Source organism: Herpailurus yagouaroundi, unplaced genomic scaffold, assembly GCF_014898765.1.
Source record: "Herpailurus yagouaroundi ecotype Mexico unplaced genomic scaffold, PumYag 186, whole genome shotgun sequence".
Classification (NCBI taxonomy): Eukaryota; Metazoa; Chordata; class Mammalia; order Carnivora; family Felidae; genus Herpailurus; species Herpailurus yagouaroundi.
This window is the reverse complement of record NW_024412417.1, coordinates 954,407-968,482: the sequence shown is the minus strand read 5'-3', so window position 1 is coordinate 968,482 and position 14,076 is coordinate 954,407. Positions and strand designations below refer to the sequence as shown.

The 14,076-nt window shown below is 35.8% G+C and overlaps 1 protein-coding gene across 2 annotated transcripts in view; it reads left to right on the top strand.

Moving 5' to 3' along the window:
* The window catches only part of MMP16 (matrix metallopeptidase 16), a 311,611-nt gene extending 297,833 nt beyond the window's left edge, over positions 1–13,778 (top strand). For both annotated transcript variants that reach the window (XM_040493926.1, XM_040493925.1), the window contains one exon: positions 13,233–13,778. In XM_040493926.1, coding sequence (XP_040349860.1) covers positions 13,233–13,416 — 184 coding nt within the window. In that variant the 3' untranslated portion in view covers positions 13,417–13,778. The remainder of the gene's footprint in view (positions 1–13,232) is intronic.
* The last annotated feature ends 298 nt before the right edge of the window (positions 13,779–14,076 follow it).

The window sequence follows — 14,076 nt, the reverse complement described above, 5'->3', positions numbered from 1 at the left end:
AGCCGAAGTCAGATGCTTAGCCGACTGTGCCACCCAGGGCCCCTGTACATTTTACATCCTTTATGGCAAGGATTTGAATGGGCATAACTTCAACCCAGTTTGATACACTCTGCCACTTCCTCCATTTAGTTACCCAATGTGTCAATAGCTCTCCCGTCTTCTTTCCTTCTTCTTCTTCTTCCTTCTCCTTTTTACCTCCACCTCCCCTCTTTCTCTCTTCTACCCCCCTTAAGTGTTCTATTTTTGAAAGAAAAATGTATAGTTCACTCCTTTCATGTGTTCTTTATTCACTCATAATTTTGTGGCACTCATCACCACTATTTCTTCAAATTTAAATGATATATTTATAACTAAACCTAGTCTAATTCCCTTTCTTACTTGACTTCTTAAGAGTAGTTAATACTGGGAGTACCTAGGTGGCTCAATCGGTTAAGTGTCTGACTTCAGCTCAGCTCATGATCTCACGTTTCGTGAGTTTGAGCTCTACATTTGGCTCTGTGCTGACAGATCAGAGCCTGGAGCCTGCTTCGGATTCTGTGTTTTCCTCTCTCTGCCCTTTCCTGCTCATGCTCTGTCTGTCTCTGTCTCTCAAAAATAAATAAACATTAAAAAAAAATTTACAGAGTATTTAATACTGATAGTTACTCTGACATTAATACTTTTGCTCCTTCAGACAAGACCTATTCATTTCTTATTCCTTTTTTATACCTAGAGCCTGCTATAGTACCTAGCCCATAGTCAGCCCTCAGGAAAATGTTGGCTTCTACATATTAGGGTTTAAAAATCTTTTTCTCTATCATATCTAACTTTTTAAATGAATTCTTGAAAATTTACATAAGTACCCCTATATGTTTGTGGGTGTGTATATAGATATAGATATAGATATAGATATAGATATAGATAGATAATTTTTGAGACAGTACTAGCAGGGGAGGGGCAAAGAGAAAGAGGGACAGAGGATTTGAAGCAGGCTCTGTGCTGACAGCAGTGAACCTGATGCAGGGTGTGATTTCAGGGTTCTCACCAGGAAATCATGACCTGAGCCAAAGTCAGATACTCAACCGACTGAGCCACCCAGGCACCCCCTATATGTTCTTAACCTTCTCTATTCTATACCCTCCCCTGGCCCTTCTGCACAAACATGTCTTTAGCTTTGTGGCTATGATGTCTCACAAAATCCATATTGACAATTTCCACCCACTTGCTGGACAAGCGAATCTGGATTTTTCTTCTTCCCAATTAATTTCGATCTACTAAATATAAAACATGAACATTCCTTTGTCCCCCTCAAAGTAAGCATGTTTCCTCTTGAATTATCTAACCTCTTAATGCATTATATTTTCTTGGCTAACGATCCATGAAAACGTTTTGTTCTTGGCCTTCCCCTTCTCCCTTTGCCTCTGATGTCCCCCTGCAGATATTTACTACTTTGACAATATTATTGGCATCTAATTTCTCCTTGACATTCTTGTCCTAGTTAGGGTTCCTTACTTCTTTCTTTCTGAATCTTCTTGCCTAATTCCACCTCTTTTCTAGCTGATCTACACATTCCTGGCAGAACAATCCTCTCAAATTAGAGTTTGAATCATACCAATTCTTTATTAAAGATTTTATAGGAAGACCCTTCAAAATCTATTTTTTTAACTTGCATTTCAAATTTTCTCACCAGTATATATTTTTATACCTGAAGCCATCCAAATACTTGCCACCCCTCATCCATAGTTTGGCTTATGCTGTTCTCTGTACTTTGAATTTCCATGTTTCCCTTCTTCATCTTTCCCGATTTCACTGAATAAAGCTCCCCCAACTTTGAATTCTCATATTACCTCCTTGCATTTTGTTTTGTTGAGGATGGCCCTAGTATAATTATTAATATTGCATCCCTCCTTTCCCTTCAAAAGTCTCTCAGTTTTAGTAATAAGTTACATGGTCATACTCATGCAACATTTTAAACAAAATCTATAATTTTATATGAACTTAAACCATTATTCCTTGTGAATGTCTAAGCTCCTGGGAACTGCATTCTTCCTGGTTTGTTTAGGTTTGGTTTGGGTTTGGTGTGTGTGTATGTGTGTGTGTGTGTGTGTGTGTGTGTGTGTGTTGTTTGTTTTGTTTTGTTTTGTTTTTGTCCTTTCTGTAGTATCTATTTCAGTGCCTTGAATGAAGAAGCTCCAGAAATGTGTATTACACTAAATTAAATTGAATTTGTTATACTTTGTTATTACATTAGTTTTTGTTGTTGTTGTATATTCTCTAACCTATTTTCTAGGAGTCCTATGAATAAAGATAAAAGTATTTGTTTCCAAGATAAAAACTTTTAAGCAGTTAACTTTGATTTTTTTTTCCAGGATGTAACTTATTTCCAAAGCTTTTAAAATATTTTTCATTAAATCATAAAGAAAGCCTCATATTTAGGCTAATCTTTTTTAGTATTTATCTTTTATTCTAATAATCACCTTTTTAACCACAGGAAATTCTTCAGTAACAATAGCCAACTAAAATGGAAAGACCTGTGTTTGGGAGACACCAGTGAGTAGAGAACAATTATCAATATGTAAAATATTCAAAAAGTCAAATTCTGCTTACTTAAATATGTGCATAGACATAAGAGAAATGGTTATTCATTTTCTTACCATATTCCCTTACAAAGGAGAAATTGTGAAAAAAACTGTAGAATAGTATCATTCTGCCTATTCAGAGGGAAATGCATTTCAAATTCTTGCAGGGATAGTGTTGGGTCTACAGGACAGGATTGTCAACATAGTGCTCAATCTGAAAAATAAATAAGAAATTGGTGAGAGGTTCAAAAGGGAAAGAGTTAAGTCACAGACAAAAGGGACAACACAGATAAACAGTCCAACAGCAAGAAATAGATTTTTAACAAATTGTTTCTTGCTTAGATCAGTTATTATTGGGCCTTTAAAATCAGTGTTTCGAATTAGCTGTTTGTTACCTCATGTTAAACAGGAGTAGACAATTGAGGATTTCTAGGCATTGAAAGAAAAGTTCAAACAAAGAGACAAACATATAAAAATAACAGGAAAGAAAAAAACATTATGTGGGGGTGGGGAGGGGAAACTTTTAAAACTACTATCAGAGAAAACATTTTAATGATTTGCATAGAAATTTAAAACTTGATAGGAACAATGAAAACCTCAACAGATTGGAAGACAGAGTTAAATTCTTTTTCTCATTTTCCATTTCTCATCTATAAAATGTATTCTACTAAATAATGAGCAATCGAAGAAACACTGGATTCAGAAAAACAGAAGTTTCAACCAAAAGGAAGAAAGAAGTAAAGGGATTATCCAAAAGGGTGGTGAAGGACACTTGCAGGATTGTAACATTGCTCCAGTCATAAAAGCTAAGCAATTCAGATTGCATCAGCCAGAGAGAAAAAAAAGTTAAGGACTCATCCTCATTACTTCTGTCATTATGCCATCTTTTTTTAACCTGTGAAGCCACTGCAGAATGTGCTCTACCAAAACAAGAAAATAAATGAAGACTGCTAACACCTAAGAATAGGGAATGCATTTTGGAGAAATTTAAAGAAATTTCCTACAATAAGGCAAAGATAAATCCTGGAATTTCAGGCCTGGAGAGCGCTAGTCCAAATAGAAGGAGAATGAATGACTCGTGTGTGCGTGCGTGTGTGTGTGTGTGTGTGTGTGTGTGATTCATACAGAAACACAAAGTGACACCAATAGGGGAGGGAATGCTTATTTATAGTATTATTTTAGAATTTTTAATAGGATTTTTTACTATAGTAAAAAAATTATAGTATTTTTATAGTATTATTTTAGCATTAAATTATGCTTTAAAAGACTTAACTGTATTAATCTGATAATTAGTTTAAATTAAAGCACAAAAACTATCTGTGGTCAACGAGTCCAAAATCTGCAAGAACATAAGGGTGCCCTGACCATGACTCCACTGTTTTTCCTCTGTCTCTGGACGTTAATCATATTCATTCTATGGCTGTTTTCTTTTCACCCACTTCCCAACACAGTCCCCTTTGTCTTTGATCCTCCTTACATTCTCCACCCTTCTGTTACAGCACTTGTAGTCCCCTCACTTGGCAGAGAAAAATGGGACTAATGAAAATCTTGGCAACTGCTTTTCAAGGACACTTGACTCTTGCCTTAGGAAGATATCTGGTCAAATGTTTTTGGATGATGACAGTTTAGAAAAGGTAGATATTTCATTTTATTGAGTGTGAAAAATATTCTTCAAAGGAAGGGTCAGTGGGGTAAGTAACAGTCAGTAAAATTAAATTGGACCAGGATTTCAACCAACTCTAGGTCATCTGCCCTACAAGAAAGTAAGAATCCTGAAGAAATAGGTAAGATTTAAGATCTGACAGAAATTGTTGTGGGCTCTAAAGAAATACATATAACTTTTTAACGTGTTATATGTCAATTTAATGGTATTTCAGTGAAATTATAAATTACTCTTTCTGAAAAAAAATGATTATTGGTTCATTTGTTCATTCAGTACTAAATCTTTACCACATTTTAAATATTACCGACGACAGGGGATAAGATGAGTAAAGTAGGGGAGTCAAATTTGCCTAAATTATTTTACCTCACTGTAGTTAACATATAGCATAATATACATAGCACAATGTAACATAACATAAAATATGATAGGGAATAGGAAAAATATAATATTATGGGTACAAAAAATCATGAGAGAACCAGATGGTGACTCTGCTTGGGGTTATCATGGAAGATTTTATAAAAAGAGTAATGCATGAAAAAAAAAAGGTAGGTTAACAAGTAAACAACAGGAAAGTAGTATTTTAGGCAAATGTTAACAATTTATAGAAAGGAGCACAAGTGTTAAGAGAGCATAACACATTTGGGAAAATGAATTATTCTGGAACTGGAGCCCAATTTACATGAAGGAGAATCATAAAAGATAAGTTCAAAGATTTTGGCAAGTGCTAGATCATGAAGGTATTTGATGCCTCTAAATCTTTTTTGCCTAGCCTACCTGGTGATTCTATGAGCTACCCACTACCCTTTTAATGCATTTGTTTTTGGCTAAAAACAGGCAGCATTGTTTTATTTTTTCCATTCTTATTCAGTTTATTTAATCCAAAGCAAACAAACAAATGAAAAAAAAAAACCAGTTCACCCATTTCTCCAACACCTCACTCCCTGCCTCTTGCAACCACTAATTTGTTCTCTGTATCTATGAGCTCGTTTTTTTTTTAATTTGTTTGTTTTTCAGATTCCACAAATAAGAGAGATCGTTTGATATTTGTCGTTTCCTGTCCAACTTATTTCCCTTAGCATAACGCCTTTGAGGTCCATCCATGTCACAGATGGCAAGAGTTCATTCTTTTTTATGACTAATATTCCATAATGTATATGTGTGTGTGCGTGTGTACAAATTTTAAGATTATTCTATTTCCTTGGAAAATGTCATTAGAATTTCCATAGGGATTGCATTGTATCTGTAGTTTGCTTTGCGTAATACTGACACTTTAACAATATTAATTCTTACAATCCATGAGCACAGAATATAGTTCCATTTATTTGTGCGTTCTTCAATTTATTTTATTAGTGTCTTCTGGTTTTCAATATGTATGTTTTTACATTGTTATATTGTCAGGATATTTTTTAATGCAATTGTATGGGATTATTTTCTTAATTTCTCTGATAGTTATTAGTGTAAACAAATGCAACAAATTTTTGTGAATTGGTTTTGTATCCTGCAACTTTACTCAATTTATTAGTTCCAATAGTTTTTTTGATGGAGTCTTTATATATAGTATCATGTCATCTGCAAACAGTAACAGTTTTACTTCTTCCTTTCCAATTTGCATGCTTTTTCTTTTTCTTGTCTCATTGCTCTGGCTAGAACTTCCAATACTGTATTAAAAAAAATTGGCAACAGTGGACATTCTTGTCTTGTTCCTTATCTTAAAAGAAAATCTTTCAACTTTTCACCACTGAGTATGATGTTGACTGTGGGCTTGTCATACAAGCCTCTAATTATGTGAAGGTACATTTCCTCAACACCCATTTTTTGAAGAGTTTTTTTTTTTTCATAAATGGATTTTGAATTTTGTCAAACACTTTTTCTGCTTTTATTGAAATTGTCATTTGATTTTTATCCTTTGTTTTTAATGTGGTGTATCATATTTATTTGCAGAAGTTAACCATTCTTGCCTCCCTGGAGTGAATTCCACTTCATTGTGGTATATGATTCTTTTAATATGTATTGTGGAATTCACTTTGTAAATATTTTGTTGTGGATTTTTGCATCTGCGTTCATCAGTGATATTGGCCTATAATTTTTGTTTCTTTTTTCTTTTTTTTTTCTTTTTTTTTTTTTTTTTTGGTGTCCTTGTCTAGTTCTGGTGTTAGGTTAATTCTAGACTCATAAAAATGTAATTGGAAGAGTTCCCCCACACCCATGCTTATTTTTTGAAATAGTTTGAGAAGAATTGGTATTATTTCTTTGAATGTTTGGTAGAACTAACCAGTGAAGCCATGGAGTCTGGTCCTGGACTTTTGTCTGTTCAGATTTTCTATTTTATAATGATTCAGTCTTGGTAGTTTCTATATTTCTAAACACATATCCATTTCTTCTAGATTGTCCAGTTTGTCTTTATATAATTATTTATTACAGTCTCTTATTTCTGTTGTATCAGTCATAATATCTCCTCTTTCATTTCTGATTTCATTTATCTGAGTTATTTCCTTTTCTTGATTTGTGTAGCTAAATGTTTGTCAATTTTGTTTTTCAAAGAACAGGCTCTTAGTTTCACTGATTTTTTTCTACTCTCTTTTTAGTCTCTATTTCATTTATTTCTGTTCTTTGTTATTCCCTTCTTTCTACTAACTTTGGGTTTCATTTGTTCTTCTTTTTCTAGTTCCTTCAGGTGTAAAGTTAAGTTGCTTATTCAAGACTTTTCTTGTTTTTCGACATAGGCATGAGCTTCCCTCTTAAACTGTGTTTGCATTCCATAAATTTTGGTGTGTTAAATTTCCATTTTCATTTGTATCAGGAATATTTTTGATTCCTCTTTGAATATCTTCTTTGGTCTATTTTGCTATTCGGTAGCATTTTTTTTTATGTCTCTACATATTTGTGAATTTTCCAGTTTCTTCATATAATTAAGTTTTTGTTTCATACAATTGTGGTCAGAAGAGATGCTGGATATGATTTCAATCTTTTAAAATTTATTAAGACTTGATCTGTGCCCTAACATATAATCTTGAAAAACATTCCATGTGTACTTGAGAAGAATATCTATTCTGTTGCTTTGGATGAAATGTTCTTTAAATGTCTGTTAAGTCCATCTGGTCTAACATGTCATTTAAGGCTGATGTTTCCTTATTGATTTTCTGTCTGGATGATCTGTACATTGATGTAAGTTGGGTATTAAAGTTCCCTCCTATTGTATTGCTGTTTATTTCTCTACAGTGGATTTCTTGGACATGCAACTAAGACCTTTGACTAAAAAGTTGTCGGCAGTGGAAACTTAGTGAGAGAGAAGAATCAGAAATGATATATCTATCCTTATTAGACAATGAATGCTGAAAATTATTTTAAAGTGGTATATATTTGATACCTAATGGAAGATGGAGGCAAAACAATCAAATTATCACCTACGTCACCTGGAATAAAGTACAACTGAAGGCAAGGCTTCAGAAGACCCTGTTGCTACTGCTACCGCATAGTAGCAATGCATAAAGATATTATTTCTAATAACATGTGAAAACTTAAAGAAAATTATAAGTTAAATTCATATTTTCTTGGTTTAAGCATTTACTGAAAACTTAGGACTTCTTATGAACTTTTTAACTTTGCAACCACAGGTTTGAGTGAACTAAAATAAAACCTTTGTTTGATCCAGTATGATGCCAAATTTCAATATTCATTAATTCACAGCTTCATTAGATGTATTATATAAAATGGAGAGTCTGGGTTTTTGATAAAGAACAGAACTATAGTCATTGAAATTGGGTGATTTATGGTATTAAGAGTATTCATAAATTTCCAATCTATTATGAACTTAAGTATTTCCTTTCCCCCTTTAGTTGTCTCCAGTTCTAAAAGCATACACTGAGGAAGAATGAATTATAAGGTCAAACACAGGAGGAAACAGCTTACATACCAATGCTACAAAATGTAGCTAATTTATGTCATCCAGGTTCTGTGGAATATGTATGAGAATGGATTCTGAAGTTCCCAGACCAAAAGGGATAACACATTTTTTAGTTGGCTAACTTTATACCAATATGGTTTAATTACTAGAGGTTCTGTAACAAATGAGCTAGGTCAAACAGCAGAGAATATTGTACAATTGTAATCAAAATTGGTTCACATAATTGATGATGAGATGCCAAAAATTCCTTTGTATGAAAAAGAAGAAGGATCCAAAGACTGAGTGAGATGGAATGTTCGGTGGATATATAACATGTAACTCACTCAGCCACACCCAACCAGACTCCCAGATAAAGGCCAAGAAGGCAGTCTCTGTGATGGGGAGAGGAGCATCATCCACTTTGAAAGAACTTTTTAGTGGTTGTTCTCTGCTAAGTGGGAAAGCTAGTAAGAGAAACTATAGATGAAAATCATTTACTATTTCAATGAGGATTCTATTATTATTTGAATGATAGTTTCCAAGAATAGAAAAGCACAAGTAACAATAACTGATCACTAGAAGCATCTAGAGTCAAAAGGGGTATGTGGTTACCATTACAATCAGTGGATCTTCAGAGGTAGGTATTTAGTCATAAAAGCCCCAGAGACCAAAATAAAGAGCATCCCATAAAGTTCTATCTGAATTGTAGAACTGATAAAAATAATAAATCTGGTAAACAGAGGCCTGAATAAAGCCTCACTAGAGATCTAGAGTTTTCTCGGTTGACCTGAATCAGCTATCAGACCTGAATCAGTTCAGAGTCAACATCTATTGCAATAAAAATGAAGCTCTCCTTTAAAAAAATGTTTATTAATTTTGAGAGACAAGAGGGCAGAGAGAGAAGGAGAAACAGAGTCCCAAACAGGCTCTGTGCTGTCACCACGGAGACCAATGCAGGCCTTGATCTCATGAATCATAAAATCATGACCTGAGTCAAAATCAAAAGTTGGGCATTCAACCAGCTGAGCCACCCAGCCTCCCCAAAATGAATATCTGCTTACCCCTGAGGGAGAATTTTTCAATATTATCACAATTGTCACAGTGAATCTTTCCCTTTCCCTTTCATAAAGGCCATTTCTCAGGATAAACATGTTCTAGAGTAAGATAAATAGCCAGTCTTTTCATGGATATATTTTTTAAATTTTTTTAACATTTATTTATTTTTGAGACAGACAGAGACAGAGCATGAGCGGGGGAGGGTCAGAGAGAGGGAGACACAGAATCTAAAACAGGCTCCAGGCTCTAAGCTGCCAGCACAGAGCCCAACGCGGGGCTCGAACTCACAGACCGTGAGATCATGACCTGAGCCGAAGCCAGCCGCTCAACCGACTGAGCCACCCAGGCGCCCCTTTTCATGGATATTTTGACACTGATGTTGCTCTAACTCTAATTCCTAGTAACTCTGGTCTTCTAGGCAGGTGATGTATGGAGAGAGGTTTTGGTTCAAGGTAGTCCCGATAGGATCCCAACATATGCTATTGTTATTTACCTAATGAATTGGGAATATTCCCTTTAGTATCTAGTAGTCTTTTTTGGGGTATCCATCCAAGTGAAGAGTGACTGTAATAAGTAGAACCAGTGGAAACTCCCAGAGTTCTCTATTCATAGAAAATTTAAAATGAAATCTTTGGAATAATTCATTAAAAAAACTAGAGCTGTCATCAAAGATTTGAAAAATTCAGACTATTATTGCTACCACATAGCCATTCAATATTCTGCCTTAGCCATTGAAGCATATGAATGGGTTTTGGAGAATGATGGTGGATTGTCATAATGATAATCAGATGGCGATTTAAATTGCCATGGGTATTCCAGATGTAATCTCTCTACTGGAATAAACTGTATAGTCCCTGTCACTTAACTTGCGGCTACTGATCTAACAGATGATTGTTGTTTGTTTATTCCAATTAGTACAGAATATCAGATTCAGTTGTCCCACTTGGCCAGGATAGCAGCACACCTTTGCCATATTGCCACCATGTTACGTCAAACCTGTGTTATAATTTAGTTTGAAGGAAAATAAATCGTTCTTACCCTTACATAGAATTCTTGCTTGCCAACTGCACTGATGACAGCATGCTGATAGAACAGCCGGAAGATGCAAATGCATACATGTCAGCATACGGAACACAAAAATGGGACAAAGAGGTCTGCCCTACCCAAAGAAATTTCTAGGTGTCTAATTACTCAGGGCACATCAGAATGTTCTCTATAAATTAACAATGATAAATTATTAATAAGCTGCTCTACCTTATAGATACTACCAGCAAGAAAGAGGCACATGAACTATTTTGGATATGGCTCTTTAACTCATTTACTCGATAATCTAAGACAGCTAAACTTGAATGGGGCTCAGAGAAAGAGGTATTTGTCCACAGTATAAACAATTTGCTATCTGGCTATTATTACTCAGTGTACCTATGTATGTTCAAACTGTCTTTGGTAGGTTCAACATACAGCAATCTGTGATAAGAGAAACCTTCAGAGCTCTCTTAACAAGAATCATGCACTTTTAACCAAATAAATTTTCTCATTTTGAAAAATAATTATTGACTTCTTACTGTGCTGTATTAGATATTAAACTGCCAACCACTAGTACTGGCTCTTTCCATGAACTGAAAATCTGATGCACCATGCCAAAAAGTTAAGCACACCAGTAAGGCTCCGTTATCAGGTGGAAGTGGTAGGTACTGGATAAGGTCCAAGAAGGTCATGAATGCACAGGCTGCATGAAACAGTCATACACATTCCCAAATTACCTATACCTGCTGCAAAGTCACCCCTGCCTCAAGTTATGGCAGTGAACAGGAGGAAAAATTTCCAGCTTGTCGTATTGGTTACTTGAAATGCTGACACCAACAGAAGGGGACAGTTGCAGTGTCAGAGTCCAACTCAGGAGTGGCTCTGAAGGAGTATGGGGAAAAGAAATTCTTCGAGTGATAAATTCTCACTTTGCTGGAAGAGGCTCTAAGGTGTCTACACTGATGCATAGATTGTGGCTAATAGTTTCACTGGATGATCTGGGAGTTGAAGGGGACAAGATTGGAATCACAATAACCAATTTATCAGTGGACATTCTTCATCGGCTCAGTTTTTGGAAACAGAGTAGCCATTTTCACAACAGTGCTTTCTCCTTACTAAAATGAGTATCCACTTAACTAATGACATGACTCATGGTTTGATTTTTTTTTACTATAAAATATTATGATACTTTAGCTGTAAGAACTTTTTTTTTTCTTGAACAATGTAAGAGATGTAACGTCAGCTGGCTTCTCAGGAGATACCCACGTTTTTAAACTAGAAGCAAAGCTACTAAAATATTTGACCTAATCATACCCCTTTCATGTTTTCTCACTTTTCATTGAGAGAGGTAGCATAGTGTGGTGAGTAGAGCTGGATAGGAGTCCAGTGAATCACTAACTAAATTTTGGGAACCGGGCAAGTCATATCCCTGATCCTTTGGTTCTCCATCTATAAAAATTATTGTCTTACTAGTCCTTGTCTGTTCCAGGATTCTAGAGATGACTGAAATGAGAGGATTATTAAAATGACAAGGCTTCATGAAAAGACAAACATTTATATGATAACATGGATAAGAGCTGTTAATAAGCTGTTAATAAGACAGTTCCTTTGGGGGCCATTTTGGGGTAAAATAGTTTCATCTCTTAAATCACACATTCTAGAGATTGATTTCATATCAACTTTTCTTACAGTACAGCAGTGTTTCTCAAAAACTGTGAATTATCATGAACATTTAAGGTACTGAGTGGCCATAGAGATTCCTGACTTCCACCTCAGGCTTACTGAATTAAATTTAACAAACACTTCAAATATTTTTGATGTTTGGCCAAAGTTTAGATACATAGTCATTTGCTATTGCTGGCTAATCCTTTCCTGAGAATATTAATCGCTTAGCCAACACGAATCTTAACTTTCCTAGGAGCAGGGGTCATTTGACACAGTCCCATCATTTCCCATAATGCCAAGCCAATGTTTGGGGACACAATAGCTAGTACACCTGTGTGTACATATTTGGCAGGGTGTTTTTAATTTAATGAACAAGGATTGCAGAATGAAAAAGTGATCCAGAGTGTATTTTCTTCTAAATAAGACTTTTTCTTATAGATTTGACAGCTGGAACTGTTCCAATTTGAATGTGTTTGTGGCTGTGAATTATTCAATACACTGACAGTGATGTTTGATTTGAAACTCATTCATTCCCTCACCAGTTGCATGCGAAACACCTCCTAAAGAGCATTTTTAATTGCCCAGATGTTTATGTGAAATTACTGCCATTAATCACAGTATTGATTATGCTTCTCCTGTTTTCCGGCAGTCTTCTATTTTTAAACAGTCCCCTGAAGTGACATACGGAAGCATCCTTGTTATCCATGACTTTCTAGTTTGCAATATAATTGATAGATGAAAAATTCATTGTGAACCATTTAAATCTGCTGCTTGTGTTGAAAGGTAGTTATTTTTGTCACTTCCTGTTTGCCACAAAGCATGTTTTATGCTGCAGTTTCAACAACGGGGCCACTTTTATTCCAGTCAGCATTTTCCTGCACATATTATTGGCCTTAGGCAAAACTGTCTAGTAGGCAAATTTTTTGGCTCTCCCCCAGCTCACTTGCCAGCACACCTCCTTATCCTGCCTTTCAAACCACAGGCTTACAGGTTGTATTCAGTTTCAAAGCTCTCAGCTATCAACCAGCTTAGCTTAAAATGCAGAAGTCTGTATATCTCCTGAACATGTCGGTATTTGGCTAATTGACACATATCCGACCTCAAAAACAGAACACGTGTATGAACCAAAAATTTTGAAAATCACTTTTTTGAAAATTTGAGCACTTATTAAGAGCTATTTTTCAGGCCAACTAAATTACTATTATCTTGGTGAAAGATAGGTTATCAGTTAGTATTGAATGATGTCATTCTGGGCCTTAGTTCCCCAACTGTAAAATAAAATTACTGAACTGGAATAGTCAAAGTCACTTTGGAGTAGCAGGAGGAGAATCAACACATGCATGCACCCCCATGACTGCCCAATTTCTCTTTTTATCCCCAGCTCTATCCTGCATCTCAAGGAGCCACACACCCAAGCTCCTTCCACCAGCCTCCAAACTGATGGCTACTTCTTATGTACTGTGATGACACATTCTACTCTAAAAAGGATAGACCCATACAAGCTACAGAAACAGGTTCAGAACTTTGGGCAGAGAATTCCAGGTTCCAAGTGCCGGAGCATGTGATCGTGCCTTCTCTGGATGGACACCCCTGCTCAGTCCTGTGGACTCCACACTTTGTGAAGAAGAATACAGTCAGAAGAATTCAGAAAGCAGGAGCCTAGTGCAGAGACCCTATTGCCCAGGTGGAAGAATAAGGCTGGAAACAACTAAAGGACCATTCCATGCCATCTGGACCTGAATGCTCTTACACATTCACTATTGTGTTATTCTACATTGTCCACTGATCCAGTTCTTGGTTAATTCTGTGGTCATGATGGATGTAACCAATAGTCTTTTCCTTGTCTTAGAATTCTTAAGATCTCGGGGTGCCTGGGTGGCTCAGTTGGTTGAGCGTCCGACTTCGGCTTAGGTCATGATCTCGCAGCTTGTGAGTTCAAGCCCCGTGTCAGACTCTGAGCTGATAGCTCAGAGCCTGGAGCCTGCTTCAGATTCTGTGTCTCCCTCTTCTCTGCCCCTTCCCTGCTCATGCTCTCTGTCTCTCAAAAATGAATAAACGTTAAAAAAATTAAAAAAAAAAAGAATTCTTAAGATCTCCCTCTTTCTCACCCTGTCTCCTTGCAAATGTTAGTAGTTTCTTCTTAAATATCCTGTATGTTTATCATTATTACTTTTCCTATTTTCTATCCTAAAGTTCCATGAGATGCTTGGGATGCAGATTCATAA